This window comes from Girardinichthys multiradiatus, chromosome 3 (genome assembly GCF_021462225.1).
Source record: "Girardinichthys multiradiatus isolate DD_20200921_A chromosome 3, DD_fGirMul_XY1, whole genome shotgun sequence".
Taxonomy (NCBI): Eukaryota; Metazoa; Chordata; class Actinopteri; order Cyprinodontiformes; family Goodeidae; genus Girardinichthys; species Girardinichthys multiradiatus.
Genome location: NC_061796.1, coordinates 19,960,918 through 19,976,926, shown reverse-complemented (window position 1 = coordinate 19,976,926; position 16,009 = coordinate 19,960,918). Strand labels below are relative to the sequence as shown.

General features: G+C 41.1%; 1 protein-coding gene across 2 annotated transcripts; it reads left to right on the top strand.

Moving 5' to 3' along the window:
- Positions 1-525: 525 nt before the first annotated feature.
- On the top strand, positions 526-10,362 carry iqcg (IQ motif containing G). 2 transcript variants are annotated; one of them, XM_047360340.1, is made up of 10 exons: positions 526-686; positions 900-1,020; positions 1,290-1,324; positions 1,402-1,521; positions 1,614-1,698; positions 2,968-3,105; positions 3,235-3,309; positions 8,833-8,964; positions 9,036-9,125; positions 9,215-10,362. In XM_047360340.1, the coding sequence occupies exons 1-10, from the start codon at positions 559-561 to the stop codon at positions 9,317-9,319; spliced, it is 1,029 nt and encodes a 342-aa protein (XP_047216296.1). In that variant the 5' UTR covers positions 526-558; the 3' UTR covers positions 9,320-10,362. The 2 variants fall into 2 exon arrangements, with proteins under 2 accessions (XP_047216296.1, XP_047216295.1); XM_047360339.1 differs by having other exon boundaries at positions 527-686; positions 900-1,026.
- Positions 10,363-16,009: the final 5,647 nt, after the last annotated feature.

The window sequence follows — 16,009 nt, the reverse complement described above, 5'->3', positions numbered from 1 at the left end:
CATGTTTGGATGTGTTATAGTCTTAGGGAAAAATGAAACCTGGGATCAGAAGGTGAGATGTCAAAGAAAAACAGGAAATTAGTATCAGCCAGTGTGAGCCTGATTGGTGCACCTACAGCAGATACTGACTAACTCGCATTCATAAAGTAGATACGTTCAACAGACTCAGAATGAGTGACCGTAAACGAACGAGAGAATAACTCTTACATAAACGGAAACTGGTTTTATATTTAAAACGGGAGTTCAAACCTGCAACCCACCAGTTCCAAGAGCCACCTGAGTCACCATCAAACACCCTCAAATTTCAATTAATGATATTTGAAAACTCCAAAAATTCTGAATTGTCGGAAATTTTATTTTTAGCCTACTATTTTCTCCACTGTTGTTCCTTGAGTGCATCAATGAAGAATATGAGAAAATGATTAAATGCAGTTACTGTGTGTAGTTTAGTGATAAAAATCCTACTTTCACTAACTTGTGTCCACAGTCAGCACGCAGTTTTAAGAGAGACAATAGCAACCCCAAATTCACTCTGCTTCAAACTGCAAAGGCAAATAAATGCGTCCTGTTACCATGGTGACAGGTAACCCAGTAGCTCAGGCTAAAGCCACAGCTTCAGTCGCGTTTCAGATATTGAAAGCAAAACTGAACTTTTGGAAATTTACTCGAAGCTATACAAGACTAACGTAAGTGTTATCTAGTAAGACCCACGGTCTCTGCGTGACACGGAGTTGCCTGGCATGTAGTTTGACTGAATTTCAGTAATAAGGAAGTGGCTTAGACATTTTACGCAGAGTGTTTGTGTAGCTGTTCTGTTTTCTTAAATCAGTATCAATATTGATTCACTAAATCAAAGGTATGGCGTCAGAAGAGCTTCCTGACTTTTTCTGTCCACGCAGGATGTTACCTGAGATTCAGAGTCTCAGAACAGCAGCTGTACTGGAAGACTGCGCACACCAGTTGGCCATACTAGGACATTCCCTGTCAGTGCAGATCAGGAGGGAGCGAAACACTGCTCCTGTACAGGTCCCTTCACTGTGTTTTACATCTGAACTAGCAGGAAACAGCTTGGTGTTCGTATGATCTCTGACCATTATGAGTATTATAATTAAGTTATTACTATCCACTTTCAGCTGCATCAATTGTGGCGTTCTCTTCGGATTTTTTTCCTTAATGTTTTAATCAGATTGCAGAATGAAAAATGCACACTGTAGTGACCACTATGCATGAAAGGGTTAAAACACATTCGTTATGATTTTACATGCATGTGTCTTTATATCTGTGTTTAGGAGAAAGCCAGACTGATAATGCTGAAAAAAGAATGGTGAGTAAATATCAGGACAAACAAATAGAGAATTATGTTTCATCAGGTCTTTAAATAAGCTTTGTTTATCTCTGCAGTCAGCTCATCACCCAACACATCTCCACGCTGTTCTTTGAGCTCGAGGAGAAGGGGAGTTTTAGCTCATTTCCACAGGCTGTGGAGGAGAAGAAGAAACTGAAAGATGAGAGGCAGAAAAGGTTCATCACTGCATTTTTAGCTAGTTTTTCTACTAAAGACATGAGTCTTTTTTTTTTAGAACATAAGCTATGTGGTATATCTCCCCATTCAGAGAGGAAGAAACAATGCTGAAACAGAAAAAACAGGCTCTGAAGAGACAAGAATTAGAAATCATGGACAAAAAGGATCAATTGCATGTGAGAAATTAACAGTCTGTTTATGTACACTCATTGGTCACTGTTCCCTTTATCAGATGTGCCTTTCTAGTACCAGATTGGACCTTATTTTGCCTTTTAAACTGCCTCATTCCTCTGTTGCAGTCAACAAGGTGTCCAAACTTTTTTCAGAAATTTTGGTCCATATTAATATGTTAGCATCACGTAGCTGCTGCGGATTTGCTGGCACAACATCCATGATGCGAAACATCTGTTTCACTAAGTCTAAAATGTGCTCTACTGGAATTATTTGCTTAGTTCCAGGTGGCCGGGTGGTGACTTTTTTTTTGGCCAGGCAGTGTAGTTAGTCACACTAAAAGCCAATAGCTTTGTCAAGGAGAGAAACAGGGTTAAACATTGAAAGACAGGGACAAGTGCATCATTTATAGAAGGTGAAGATACAGATATCAGAAGATGCACTCTAGTCAAAAAGAGATGAAGATGGTCAGTAACAATACTCAAGTAGGATGTGGTGTTTAAAAGATGCACAGTTAACACAGTAGAGGCCCAAAGTGTGACAAGAAAACCACCAACAGCTGGCTGAAGCGTTGATGAAAGGCAAGATAGATCCATGTTTATATGTTGTTTTTGTCAAATTCTGACCCTGACATCTGAATGTCACAACTAAAATTGAGACTCTTCGGACCGGTCAAACTTTTTGATCCATTTTTGTCTCATTTTAGTGAAGCTGCTTGAATTGTTGCCTCATTATGTTATCCTTAGCTGACAGGTGAAGCACCCGGTCTGGTCTTCTGCTGCTGTAGCCCATCTGCTTTAAGGTCTGACGTTGTGTGCTCAGAGATTGTAATCTGCATTCCTTGGTTGAGACACTTGATTATTTGAGCCACTGCTGCCTTTCTATCCTATCGAACCAGTCTGCCCCTTCTACAAAGACCACCTCAGTTAGGCATTTTTGTCCATGCTGCTCACTTTATATTTTTACTTGTTCTGACTTTTCTCTGTAAAGCCAACAGATGGTTGTGTGGGAAAATCCCATTAGATCAGCAGTTTGTGAAATACTCACACCAGCCCTTCTGGCACCAACAGCAATGTTACATTCAAAGTAATTCAATTGAAATCCATTTTGTTTCCCATTGTGCATGTTACTGGCTTATTTGCAGTTTGTGGTAAAATCAATTGAAAATGTGTACCTGATACAATAGTCAGTGAGTGTATTTCTGCAGGATTTACAGTCAACTAAAGAAATTATCATCCTGGAGGCTAAACTCTTCCAAAAACTTTCTCCCACAGAAAATGGACTTTCTTTTGGATGAGCTGAAGTACCAAAGATCCAAAATGCAGAAGAATTATAAACCAGAAACTGTGGGCATGTCCCAGCAAATGATAACAGAGAAATGGCAGATAGCTCAGCTGAAGGACCAGCTGGAGGTACATCAGTCTCCAAGTCATTGTTGTCACCCCAAATCCCAGAAATAAGTGCCAGATGTTTCTCCTCAGGTAAATAGAACTTCAGCCATGTTTTGTATTTCTCCTTGTATTTTTCATCTTTGCTCTCAGCTTCTGCAGAAACAGCTTGGAGAAGAGAAGAGATTTCATGAGGAGTCTAAGAACTTCCTCCAAAATCAAGATGAGGTTGGTGAAGCAACATGATAAATAGGATGTAAATGTAGAGTTTTGGATTAGTCTAACTGCTGTGTACAGTTCTCATGCAGTTTATTCAAAATCTAGTTGTGGGAAGCAAAATTTGGTTCCGGAAACTACAGGAACTAGAGCTAACAAAGGGATTCTTTATCTTTTCAAATATGGACACTTGGACTTGAAGCTAACAACTGGGAACCAAGTTTAGATAGCATTAACAAATTACCAGGCATTTATGAATATACTCAGTTCAAAAACTCAGAAGATACTGAACTGAATGACTACCTGCAGAAGTGGAGGCAACGTCATAATTAACCCTCATAAAAGGCAGCAAAATCACAGGATTGTTTTTACAGATGAAACCTCTGCATAAAAAGTTTTAGATCATCAAACAAATTTTACTACAAGACAAACGTAATCCAAGTAAATGCAAAATGCAGTTTTCAAGTGATAATTTTATTGTATTCTTTAATAGAAAAAGCAAATCAAACCAGTCAGTCAGTCATTTTCTACCGTTTATTCCATAGTGGGTCACGGGAGGAGCTGGTGCCTATCTCCAGCAGTCTATGGGCAAGAGGCAGGGTACACCCTGGACAGGTCGCCAGTCCATTGCAGGGCAACACAAACAACCAAGCACACACTCATTCATACACCTAAGGGCAATTTAGAGTTACCAATTAACCTAACAGGCATGTCTTTGGACTGTGGGAGGAAGCCAGAGTACCCAGTGAGAACCCACACATGCACGGGGAGAACATGCAAACTCCATGCAGAAAGACCCCAGGCCAGGAATTGAACCCAGGACCTTCTAGCTGCAAGGCAACAGTGCTACCAACTGTGCCACCGTGCAAACCAATCCTGACCTATCTGAAACACATTTGCCTCCCTATGTTAATTACAGTTTGTTCTGCATTGCTGTGGAGAAATTTTGGCCCATTCTTCTTTGCAAAATTGTTTCAATTCAGCCACATTTTTTAGCATAAACATCTAAATCTGATTTAGGTCTATACTACTCCAAAACATTTAATTTTGAGCCATTCAGTCGTAAACTTGCTTGTGGGCTTTTGATCGTTGTTGTGCTGCATAATCTGTGTGTGATTAAGCTTAAAGTCACAAACTGATGGCCACACATACTTTTTTTGACTTCCTGGATGAGTTGTTGATAACCTCTTGGGAGTACAAGGTTTATTCGGAGGATATCTCCTGGGAACGTTTGCTACTGTTCCATGTTTTCTCCATTTGTGGATAATGGCTCTCACTGGGATTCATTAGATTACCATAGCCTTTAAAAATTACTTTCATGTTGTCAGATGGGGTTTTCTACAGTGACTGGCAGATGCAAACCAACATTACAAAATCCGAAACAAATTTACATTTCAGAAAACAAATTACATTTGAGAAAACACATTTACATCCCAGAAAACTTTTAACAACACACAAAACACTTTTACAAATCACAAAATTCCAACAGAAAGGGAATGTACCCGAGGCTGACCCGGAAGTGATAACGGGAGCACTCATGGTGACCCAAGATGGACAACAATCGAGTGGCGTTCGCCCCTTTTCCGTTGTTACGTAACTACCCCTTCAGTTGTTTAGGTGCTGGACTGCATTAGGTGTGGCAGTTGCATATAGTCATCCTTAAAACATACTGTATGTAAGTGCTAAGAGATCACAAATGATCGGACAATAAAACATGATATCATGAACATATTCGGCAACTTTGTAAAAAATAGATGGAAAATGTCTAACATTGACGGGCTTTATTTTTGAAATTACACATCAGGTCTTGATGAAACTCGATGAGAGGAATCTGGAAGTGTTCTCTGGTCATCCTGAAGTGAGAGTAATCACTGGGAACAAACCGTTTTGTTGCAATAAACACAGAAACTTAGGGTAAATAAATGTAAAATTATTTATTTTTAAGGCCTTTAATTTTGAAATTCCACATCAGATGTGGGTGAATTTTGATAAATGACACCTGGAGGTGTTCTTCTGTCAACGTGAAGTGAGACTAGTCAATGAAAACAATTTTGTTTTAATAAGCGTGGAAGCTTAGGGAATATAAATGGACATTCAGAAATAATGAACACACAAATTACCACATAAAACAGTGACAAAAACTAAAATGTCATATCTACATAGCAACAATGACATCAATCACCACGATCCAGTTCATTTAAAAAATATTACTTTTACTCAGATCTCAGCAAGCGCCACTGCCGTAATTCAAATTCATGATGTTTTCGCACACAATAAAACCGCGTGAGGGCTGAATTGACCGTCATTTTCGAAGTGGAGGCAACTGGCTTGACCACAGTAAAACAGAGTCAGCCGCCGTGGCATCATCCTGGAGGCTTATACAGCTGGTCTGGCACCATCTGGCACCCTCGTGGCAAGGGACTCCACAAAGTGCCAGCGTGTTTTTAAGTTATTCATTTTATTTTCTGTGGGTAACAATTCACAGTTACAACTATACTGACAAGCCATTTTCCAATTACTGGTGGTGGGCTGGCGAAAGTACTATTTGTAGTTCCTACTGCCACTAATTGAGCTTGCCCTAAGGACAGACCACACGAAAAACAAAACTGAGTTAATCTACTCATATTTGTGCCGCAAAACGCCACTCGACTGCTATCCATCTTGGGTCACCATAAGCGTTCCTGTTATTACTTCCGGGTCAACCTTCCGAGTTGGTACATTCCCTTTCCCTTAGTTTTTGTCATTTGTAAATGTTTTTCAGAACATTTAAATGTTTTGTGTGTTGCTAAAGTGTTTTCTGAAAAGTAAATGTGTTTTCTGAGATGTAAATGTGTTTTCTGAAATGTAAATTTGTTTTCTGAAATTTAAATTTACTCGTACTCGTACTCGTCGTCTTCCGCTTTATCCGGGACCGGGTCGCGGGGGCAGCAGACTCAGCAGAGACGCCCAGACGTCCCTCTCCCCAGACACCTCTTCCAGCTCCTCTGGGGGGAGCTCAAGGCATTCCCAGGCCAGCCGAGAGACATAGTCCCTCCAGCGTGTCCTGGGCCGTCCCCTGGGCCTCCTCCCGGTGGGACGTGCCTGGAACACCTCCCGAGGAAGGCGTCCAGGAGGCATCCGGTATAGATGCCTGAGCCACCTCAACTGGCTCCTCTCGATGTGGAGAAGCAGCGGATCTACTCCGAGCCCCTCCCGGATGGCCGAGCTCCTCACCCTATTTCTAAGGGAGTGCCCGGCCACCCTACGGAGGAAGCTCATTTCAGCCGCTTGTATCCGGGATCTCGTTCTTTCGGTCATGACCCAAAGTTAATGGCCATAGGTGAGGGTAGGAACGTAGACCAACCGGTAAATCGAGAGCTTCGCTTTTCGGCTCAGCTCTCTCTTCACCACAACGGACCGGCACAGCGCCCCCATTACTGTGGCAGCCGCACCGATCCGTCTGTCGATCTCCCGCTCCATTCTTCCCTCACTCGTGAACAAAACCCCGAGATACTTGAACTCCTCCACTTGAGGCAGGAACTCCCCTCCAACCTGAAGAGGACAAGCCACCCTTTTCCGGTCGAGAACCATGGCCTCGAACTTGAAGGAGCTGATCTTCATCCCAGCCGCTTCACACTCAGCTGCGAACCGCCCCAGTGCATGCTGTAGGTCTTGGCTAGATGGGGCCAGCAGGACCACGTCATCCGCAAAAAGAAGAGACAAAATCCACTGGTCCCCAAACCAGACCCCCTCCAGCCCTTGGCTGCGTCTAGAAATCCTGTCCATAAAAGTTATGAACAGGACCGGTGACAAAGGGCAGCCCTGCCGGAGTCCAACATGCACCGGGAACAGGTCCGACTTAGTGCCGGCAATGCGAACCAAACTCCTGCTCCGCTTGTACAGAGACCGGATGGCCCCTAGTAAAGAGCCACCGAGTCCATACTCCTGGAGCACCCCCCACAGGGCATCACGAGGGACACAGTCGAATGCTTTCTCCAGGTCCACAAAACACATGTGGACCGGTTGGGCAAACTTCCATGAACCCTCGAGTACCCTGTAGAGGGTATAGAGCTGGTCCAGTGTTCCACGGCCGGGACGAAAACTACACTGCTCCTCCTGAAGCCGCGGTTCGACTATCAGCCGGACTCTCCTCTCCAATACCCTGGCGTAGGCCTTACCAAGGAGGCTGAGGAGTGTGATCCCCCTGTAGTTGGAACACACCCTCCGGTCACCCTTCTTATGAAGGGGGACCACCACCCCAGTCTGCCAGTCCAGAGGCACTGTCCGCGACCGCCATGCAGTGTTGAAGAGGCGTGTCTACCATGACAGCCCTACAACATCCAAAGACTTGAGGTACTCAGAGCGGATCTCATCCACCCCGGAAGCCCTGCCACCGCGGAGCTCTTTAACCACCTTGGTGACTTCAGCCTGGGTGATTAAAGAGTCTAACCCCAAGTCTCCAGCCCCTCTCTTCACCCGAGTGTCCAAAACATGCGGCCGAAGATCTGACGATATAACAACAAAGTCATCAACCTCCTGCCTAGGGTGTCCTGGTGCCAAGTGCACTGATGGGTTCCTCCCGATCACGCCTCTCCAGGTGTCATTGTTGTTTCCCACGTGGGCGTTGAAGTTTCCCAGCAGAATAATGGAGTCCCCAGGAGGGGCACTATCCAGCACCCCTGACAAGGACACCAAGAAGACCGGGTACTCTGCACTACTGTCCGGCCCCTAGGCCGAAACGACAGTCAGAGACCTGTCCCCAACCTGAAGGTGTAGGGATGCGACCCTCTCATCCACAGGGGTAAACCTCAACACGAGACGGCTGAGCTGGGGAGCAACAAGTATACCTACCCCAGCCCACCGCTTCTCCCCGTGGGATACTCCAGAGTAGAAGAGATGCAGTACCTCTTGAGGAAATGGGTTCCAGAGCCCACACCATGCGTGGAGGTGAGCCCGACTATTTCTAGTCGATATCTCTCGACCTCCCGCACGAGCTCAGGCTCCTTCCCCCCCAGTGAGGTGACATTCTACGTCCTGAAATGTTCATTTGTTTTCTCAAATGTAAATGTGTTTTCTGAAATGTATATTTGTTTTCTGAAATTTTAATTTGTTTTCTGAAATTTTAATTAGTTTTCTCAAATGTTAATTTGTTTCGGGACTTGTAAAATGTTTCACTTCTTGTTAAATTGTTTTCTGAAATGTGAATTTGTCTCAAACTTTGTAAAAGTATTTCAGATTTTGTAATATTGGTTTGCACCTCCCAGCCACCGTAGTTTTCTTTATTGAAGAGGTCCAGCAGAAATCTGGTCTGTGTGTGGTTAGTGAAATTCAACTCAGCAAGAAATGTAAATAACAGGCAATTCATGATTTAACAAACAGACACCAGTATGTCTTCATGTAGAGCCAGTTTGTTTTTGGCTTTTTTCCCTTAATAAATGAAATTATTTGAAAACTGCTTTTTTTTAAATCTGAGTGGATGACTCTTTACAGGGAGGGTACCACAAAGAGCTATTGTGTTATTACCAAATATATGACAGATTCTATTTTTCCCATTAGGAGCTGCAACAGACGCTGCACAAGTGGAAGCAGCAAACTAAGCAGATACAGAATGATACGCAGAAGAAGCTTGATAACATAGGCTGCAAAAGAACTCTGAACTTAGACAGATTGATGGAGATGAGGAGGAAGGTGAGCAGTACTCATGGCAGAGCAGCTATCACACAGCTCATCTTTTAATTACCAATGATTGTTGGTTTCAGTTCAGGGAGATGGAACAGGTGGTGATGGAAGACAAAAAGGAGCAACAGAAACTACGTCAACAAGAGACAGAGGCTAGAGCTGCCACGAAGGTAACATCCAATTAGAGCCGAGATTGATGGACCTTGGAAGCTCATGAAATCCTTTCAATCTACTGATATTCATGTTCTGATCTATGCAGCTTCAGGCATGGTGGAGAGCCTGTATGGTCCGCCAAGGCTTCGGCGCTTTCAAAAAAGCAGACGAGATCAAGAAAGGCAATAAGAGAAAAGGGAAGAAGAAGTGACATTTCCTAAAAGACAATTGTTTGCAAATTAAGTAAAAATTGACGAAAATTGTTTTACTTTATGCATGTCTTTATTTTAAAAAAAGTCTACAAAATCTTAGTCATTTTATACATATAGCAAAATCAAAAAGCCAAGAGATCAGAAGCAGTATATTTGAAAAATATTACAAATAGAACAGTATGAACTTTATTTAAAATGGGATTACAGTCACCAGGTGGCTAGGAAGCCAAACGTTGGCAAGATGCATAGTGCAAATTAATGTGTGGATGTGCATAATTTTCTTCAGATAAATAAACACAAAACTGAAGTAATTATTTACTACAGCTAGAAACCACTGATCAGGCCCAAAATCTGGGTATAGTGATGGACTCAGACTTGAACCTCTAGAGGCACAAAAGACAGTCACTAAGTCTGCCTTTTATTGCCTGAAGAACATTTCCAGGATTAAAAGACAAATATTCCAGCAGAATCTAGAAGAAACCCTCATTCACTAGTTTCACATTGATTACTGCAAAAGAGTCTTCACAAAAGTCAGTCAGACAGCCGCAGCTGATTCAGAACGCTGCTGCCAGCATCCTCACTAAAACTTAGAAAGTAGAGCACATCAACCCAGTCCTTGCGTCCTTACACTGGCTCCCTGGATCTCAGAGAATTTAAATTAGAGACTTTAAATTACTTCTTTATAAGTCACTGAATCGCTTAGCACCAAAATACGTTAAAGATTTATTGGTGTTGTATCAACCCTCCAGACCACTCAGGTCTTCTGGTTCAAGTCTACTCTGTATCCCCAGAACCAAACATGGAGAAGCAGCATTCAAGTTGTATACTCAACTTATCTGGAACAAACTCCCAGAAGACTAAAAACCCTAAAACCCTGAGTTCTTTTTAATCAGTGTTAAAAACCCATTAATTACCCATTAATTTTAGTCTGTAGTTCTTTACTTGCCTTTATTATACCTCTGCAATGTATTTTTATGTTTTCATCATGTAAATCACTTTAAACTGAAATGTGCTATACAAATAAACTTGCCTTGCCTAATTACATTTTTCAATTTGTACAATTGCGGCTTTTCCTAAATACAAAAACGAGTCGGAAACATTAAATACAAAAAATAAATACAGACTAGTTTACTCTTACTGACCATAGGTCATACACATCATCATAATCCATTATCATGATAGGATTTTAGCTACAAACTTGATATTTGTCACACAATCATACTATATACAGTAAACTAAAGAAATAAATCTTTTTATCCACTGCACAGAAATTAGTCATCACAAGATCCTCACAGCAAACGTTGTGGCTCTTCTGTTTCCGGCTCTTTAAATCAGAGAAGCAGAATCCCCAGCATTCCACAACACTAAAGACTTCCATGAAGGGTTATTTTCTGATTTGTGCTTTTGTTTGTACTAGACTTTTTCTCAGCAGCTCTGTTCGACATGTTCACATAACATGGGATCAGAGCAATAAACCAGCAGTGATGTCAGTGAGAATGTTTGAATGAGAACTAAAACAAGGTGTCTTCAGGAAATCCATCCACCACTCAACAGCCCTGCCCTAGTGTGTGAGCACTTGGGTTTTAGTCAAACGTCTCGTTCTGCTGAATGTTCATGTAGTTGTTGTCTCCGATGATGACGCTGTTGAGGTGCGAGCTGAGGATGTTGATGTTCAGATGCTCAGCGGGTGCACGGAGAGGTGCTGAAGGAGCGGGCTGTGCTGCCTCCTGCCGTCTGTGACAGCAGCTGCAACTCACCTCGGCTGTAACAGGTGAGCAAGAAATTCGTGAATGCAAGGTGAGAGTTGCGATTTGTTTAGATGCAAAAAAAAATCACAAGACGCACGAGTGTGAGCTGCAGTTGTTACCTACCGGTCTTCTCCAGGTCTGATTCCTGCATCAGAGTCTGCAGTTCAGCCGCTGTGGAGAGGTGGGAATCCCCGATGACGCAATCAACCAGGGTAGAGTTGCTGATGTTGATGATCAGGACGGTAGAGGGCGGACTCAGCAGTCGATCTATCAGTGAGTTGAGGTAGTGAAAAACGAAAGAGAATATAAAAATAGGAAGTTGATTTTCCAGAGTGGCGTCACAGCAGAAAAACATCAGTTGTTTTTTTACTGCTTCCAATAAACTGGCTTCCAACTGGCCTAGCATTAAATAATCCACATATGCCTAATTAGATTTATCTTACAATGTAAATAAAGCAAAAGAAACAAACAAACAAAAACTCCTAAACTGAATTATTTGAAGCATAAGACTGAAAACAGAGATCGAGTAATAAAAACTCCGGCTTACCTTGTGCATTTTTCTTCTCCCCGAAATGAAGCGTTTTATCTGTAAAGAGTAAGGTAAGGTAAGGTACGTTTATTTATATAGAGTAGTGAAATCGATCGTGATTTGTTGATTTTGAACTGTTTGGCACCCATGCTTCCATATTTCTACATACAGTATGTTCACACACAAAAAAAGTAATTTTACCACTATTCACCTGGGGAACATGCGCTCTTTTCAACAACAGGGAGACAGAAGAACTGACAGGCTTTTGTGCAGCTTCTCATGGCCACTGCTTGCATCATCTTGATGAAACTCTGCATGCTGAACGTTTTAAACGTCATCACCTGGACCAAGGGGCAATAAATAACCGTGGTTAGGTTACCTGTACCGTGTTTTAACATTTGGCGTTTGAAACAAAGGGAAAGCAGTCAAACAGATGTCTAGGTCATGTGCACTTCCTTGGAAACGTCATGTCGCCTAGCCGGGATTGCCCTCCCCTTTAACATCCCCAGACCCCACCAACCCACCCCCATCCCGACTCGTCCAAGCCCCTCACATTCATTGGAAAACAAAAAGAAATCGCTCTGAGGTTTTGGATTTTATCGCAAAGCCAAACCTCCATTTTAAGTAACGTTGTACTTTGGAGAAGTTTATGAGAATGAGTATTAATACAGGCATATTAAACTTCGACGTTGCTGTAATAACCTCACCTGAGTCATCGGTGCTCTTTCTTCTAATGTTTCCAGATTGTTGTCAGCAGCGGATTTCGCGCTCTGCTCGCCGGGGCTGCCCATGACTGCCGGTGTTGTGATGAAATGATCCTTAAAGGAACGAACGCGTACTTATATATAGTGACAGCTTTTAGAAAAACCCAGCGCATGCGCGCTCTGGGTTGTGGTTTACGTCAGGTGATTTCAGGCAAGCTTCTCTTCTAAACAAACACCCGTGTGGGCTGAAAAGTTGATCTCGTAATAATATTGCATCAGACGATTTGTGTTCATGCCCTATTTAGGCTTGCATGAGAGCTGGATGAGGTGTGCCTGAGACCCTGGTATGGGGTCACACCTGAACACATTGAATGTGAAATGTTGTCAGGGTTTTATTTTTGTCCGTACCTTTTAACGAATGCTTTGTTTGTGTTGTTTTCGCGCCAATATTTGCCTGATGCAAGTTTCTGTCCTGCATATTTTGGGTCCATGGTAAAATACAGCCATCCAATTAAACTTCATTTATAAAGCACTTTGGACAACAAGCCCTGGACCAAAGTGCTGTACAATTAAATAAGCTAAAAACAAAAAGAAAGAACAATTAATAAATCAATAAATAACCCACAATACTCGAGTTGCTATCCAATGTTAAAACATAAAATCAAGCATAAAATCAATTAAAATGACCTAAACCCATCTCACAGGGTGTCAAATGCCAGGATTTAAAGATGGGATTTAAGAAGAGATTTAAGTCACCTGTCTAATTTCCAAAGGCAGATCATTTCATAATTTGAGAGCTGCTTCAGCAAAAACCCAGTCTCCTCTAAGTTTACTGTCAGAGGTTCAGTGAGTATGGAAGCAAATCGTTACCATATTTCAAATGAAAAAGCATTTTCAGAAAAGCTTTTTCATTTTAAGAATGTGGCTGCATTGTTTGACTCATAAATGAAATTAGTAATCAATCATCCTATTTGCATTTTAATTTTCTTCTTCAAGACTGCTCATTCCTTCACTAAATTAAAATTAAAAAGAAAAAGACATTTGAGATTTATTTTTCAAAATATGCCCCAGCAAATAGATACCAAAATTCAATTTGAAATGTAAAATTTGAAAATGAAAAAGCATTTCCAGAAATGCTTTTTCATTTTAAGAATGTGGCTGCATTATTTGACCCATAAATAAAATTAGTAATCAATCATCCTATTTGCATTTGCATTTTCTTCTTCACTCGAAAACAAAAAAGCATTCCGAGCGGCGGGCGCAGAAGAGTGACGTCAGCAGCCGCTCTTCCTCAACTCCCTACTGACCGAGCTACCCATCTTGTTCGGTAGGGGGCGCTGTGCACGTCTGCATTGCATTACATTGCAAACGTGCCGAGAAATTGATTGAATTGCAGCAGAGCCGAGCTCAATTTGTGGCAGTGGCAGGCAGAACTGGCAGTTCCGGTGGCAAATAGGATGATTGATTACTAATTTTATTTATGGGTCAAATAATGCAGCCACATTCTTAAATGAAAAAGCATTTCTGGAAATGATTTTTCATTTTCAAATTTTATATTTCAAATTTAATTTTGGTATCTATTTGCTGGGGTACATTTTGAAAAATAAATCTCAAATGTCTTTTTCTTTTTAATTTTAATTAATTGAAGGAATGAGCAGTCTTGAAGAAGAAAATTAAAATGCAAATAGGATGATTGATTACTAATTTCATTTATGAATCAAACAATGCAGCCACATTCTTAAAATGAAAAAGCATTTCTGAAAATGCTTTTCATTTGAAATATGGTTTGCTTCCATAGAAACATTCCTACAAGATTCCGTTTCATGGTGATTCGATAGCATCAAATTAAAGCACATCCATGATGTGAATCTGTTTCACCGCATTGCAAAGGTTCTATTTTGCTTCACCACACCATTACACCACCATCAGCCAGAATTGTAGGCTGGATCTATCCACACTTTCATGTTGTTTACACTTAATTTGGACCCTAACATTTGAATGTCGCTGCAGAAATCGAGACTTGAGGCAATCAATGTTGTTCCAACCTATTGTCCAGTTTTGTGGAGCTGTAGCTCCAGTTTCCTGTTCTTAGAAGTGGATGCAGTTTGACCTTCTGCAGCTGTAGCTCATCTGCTTAAACATTCTAATTGTTGTGCTTTCTAAGATAGTATTCCACGCATTTTGGTTTTAATTCAATTCAATTCAGTTTGGTTTATTTATATAGCACCAATTCACAACACATGTTGTCTCAAGGCACTTTACTAAAGTCAAGTAAATACATTCCAATTCATCCTAATTTTTAATAAGGAGTTACTAGACCTACTGTTGCTTTTCACTCATTTGGCCTATTCTCTCCTGAAATCAACAAGTGATTTTTAGCCAAACAACTGCTGCTCACTGAATATTTCTCTTTTTCAGACCATTCTTTGTAGACTCAAGAGATAGTTGTGTGTGATATTCCAAGTAGATCATTTTCTGAAATCCTCAGAACTGCCAGACTAGTGCCAACAACCGTGCCAAGCACTTAAATTCCCTTTTTTGCCCAATCTGAAGCTCAGTTTGAACTGCAACAATGCTTAAATGCATTGGGTTGGTAACATGTGATTGACCGATTTGCTTCCTGTGTTAACAACTAATTCAACTGGTGTGCCTAATAAAGTGGCCAGGAATTGTATCCAATATGCAAACTGGTTATGACTGACTGTAGTGTAAAGCGCTTTGGGGTCACTAGGGACTTAAATAATAAATAAATAAGAGAAATGCATCATGGTTAAGGTAGTTTTGTATAGTATGAAAACACCAGTGTGTGTGTCCTGGATGCAAGCAGATGAAAAAAAAAAAAACAACTAACCAATGAGAAACATTATAAATGCATGTAGGAGAAAACAATTGAAACTAATAAAAAGAAATACATTTATACTTTTAAAGTTACATATTTAAACAATTACATGACAATAACATCATCAGAATCTATTTAACACAAATTAAGGACATCTGTTCATGCAAAGCTCTGTTAATATCCAGCCAAAGCATTTCATTTAGGTTAGGGTCAGAACGTTTACTTTTTAAGTAACTCTGTTGTAGATCTGCTTCAGACTTCCACATCACTTGTTTCACGAATCATTCAGAACCAAACTTTAGATGTCAGATGTGTGGCTTCACAGTTGATTCTGGAATACATTGATAAACAGAGGAGTTCAAGTCTTAATGACTCAATGACTGCAGCGTGGCTTGGTGGCTGCAGAGCAACCCATCCACAAACCTGCCTGAGAGAACTGAGAGAGATCTTCACATTCAGCAGCACTGATACTTCTGTTATGTTATGTTAAGTAAGAAGGAACTGTGTACTTCATCGCAATGTCTTTGAGTGCCCCGCTATAGCCTACATATACACACGTGGACAAAATTGCTGGTACCCCTCTGTTAATGAAAGAAAAACCCACAATGTTCACAGAAATAACTTGAATCTGACAAAGGTAATAATGAATAAAAATTCTATGAAAATGAACAAATGAAAGTCAGACATTGCTTTTCAAACATGCTTTAACAGAATTATTTGAAAAAATAAACTCATGAAACAGGCCTGGACAAAAATGATGGTACCCCTGAAAATAATGTGACCAAAGGGATATGTTAAATCAAGGTGTGTCCATTAATTAGCATCACAGGTGTCTACATTCTTGTAATCAGTCAGTGGGCCTATATACA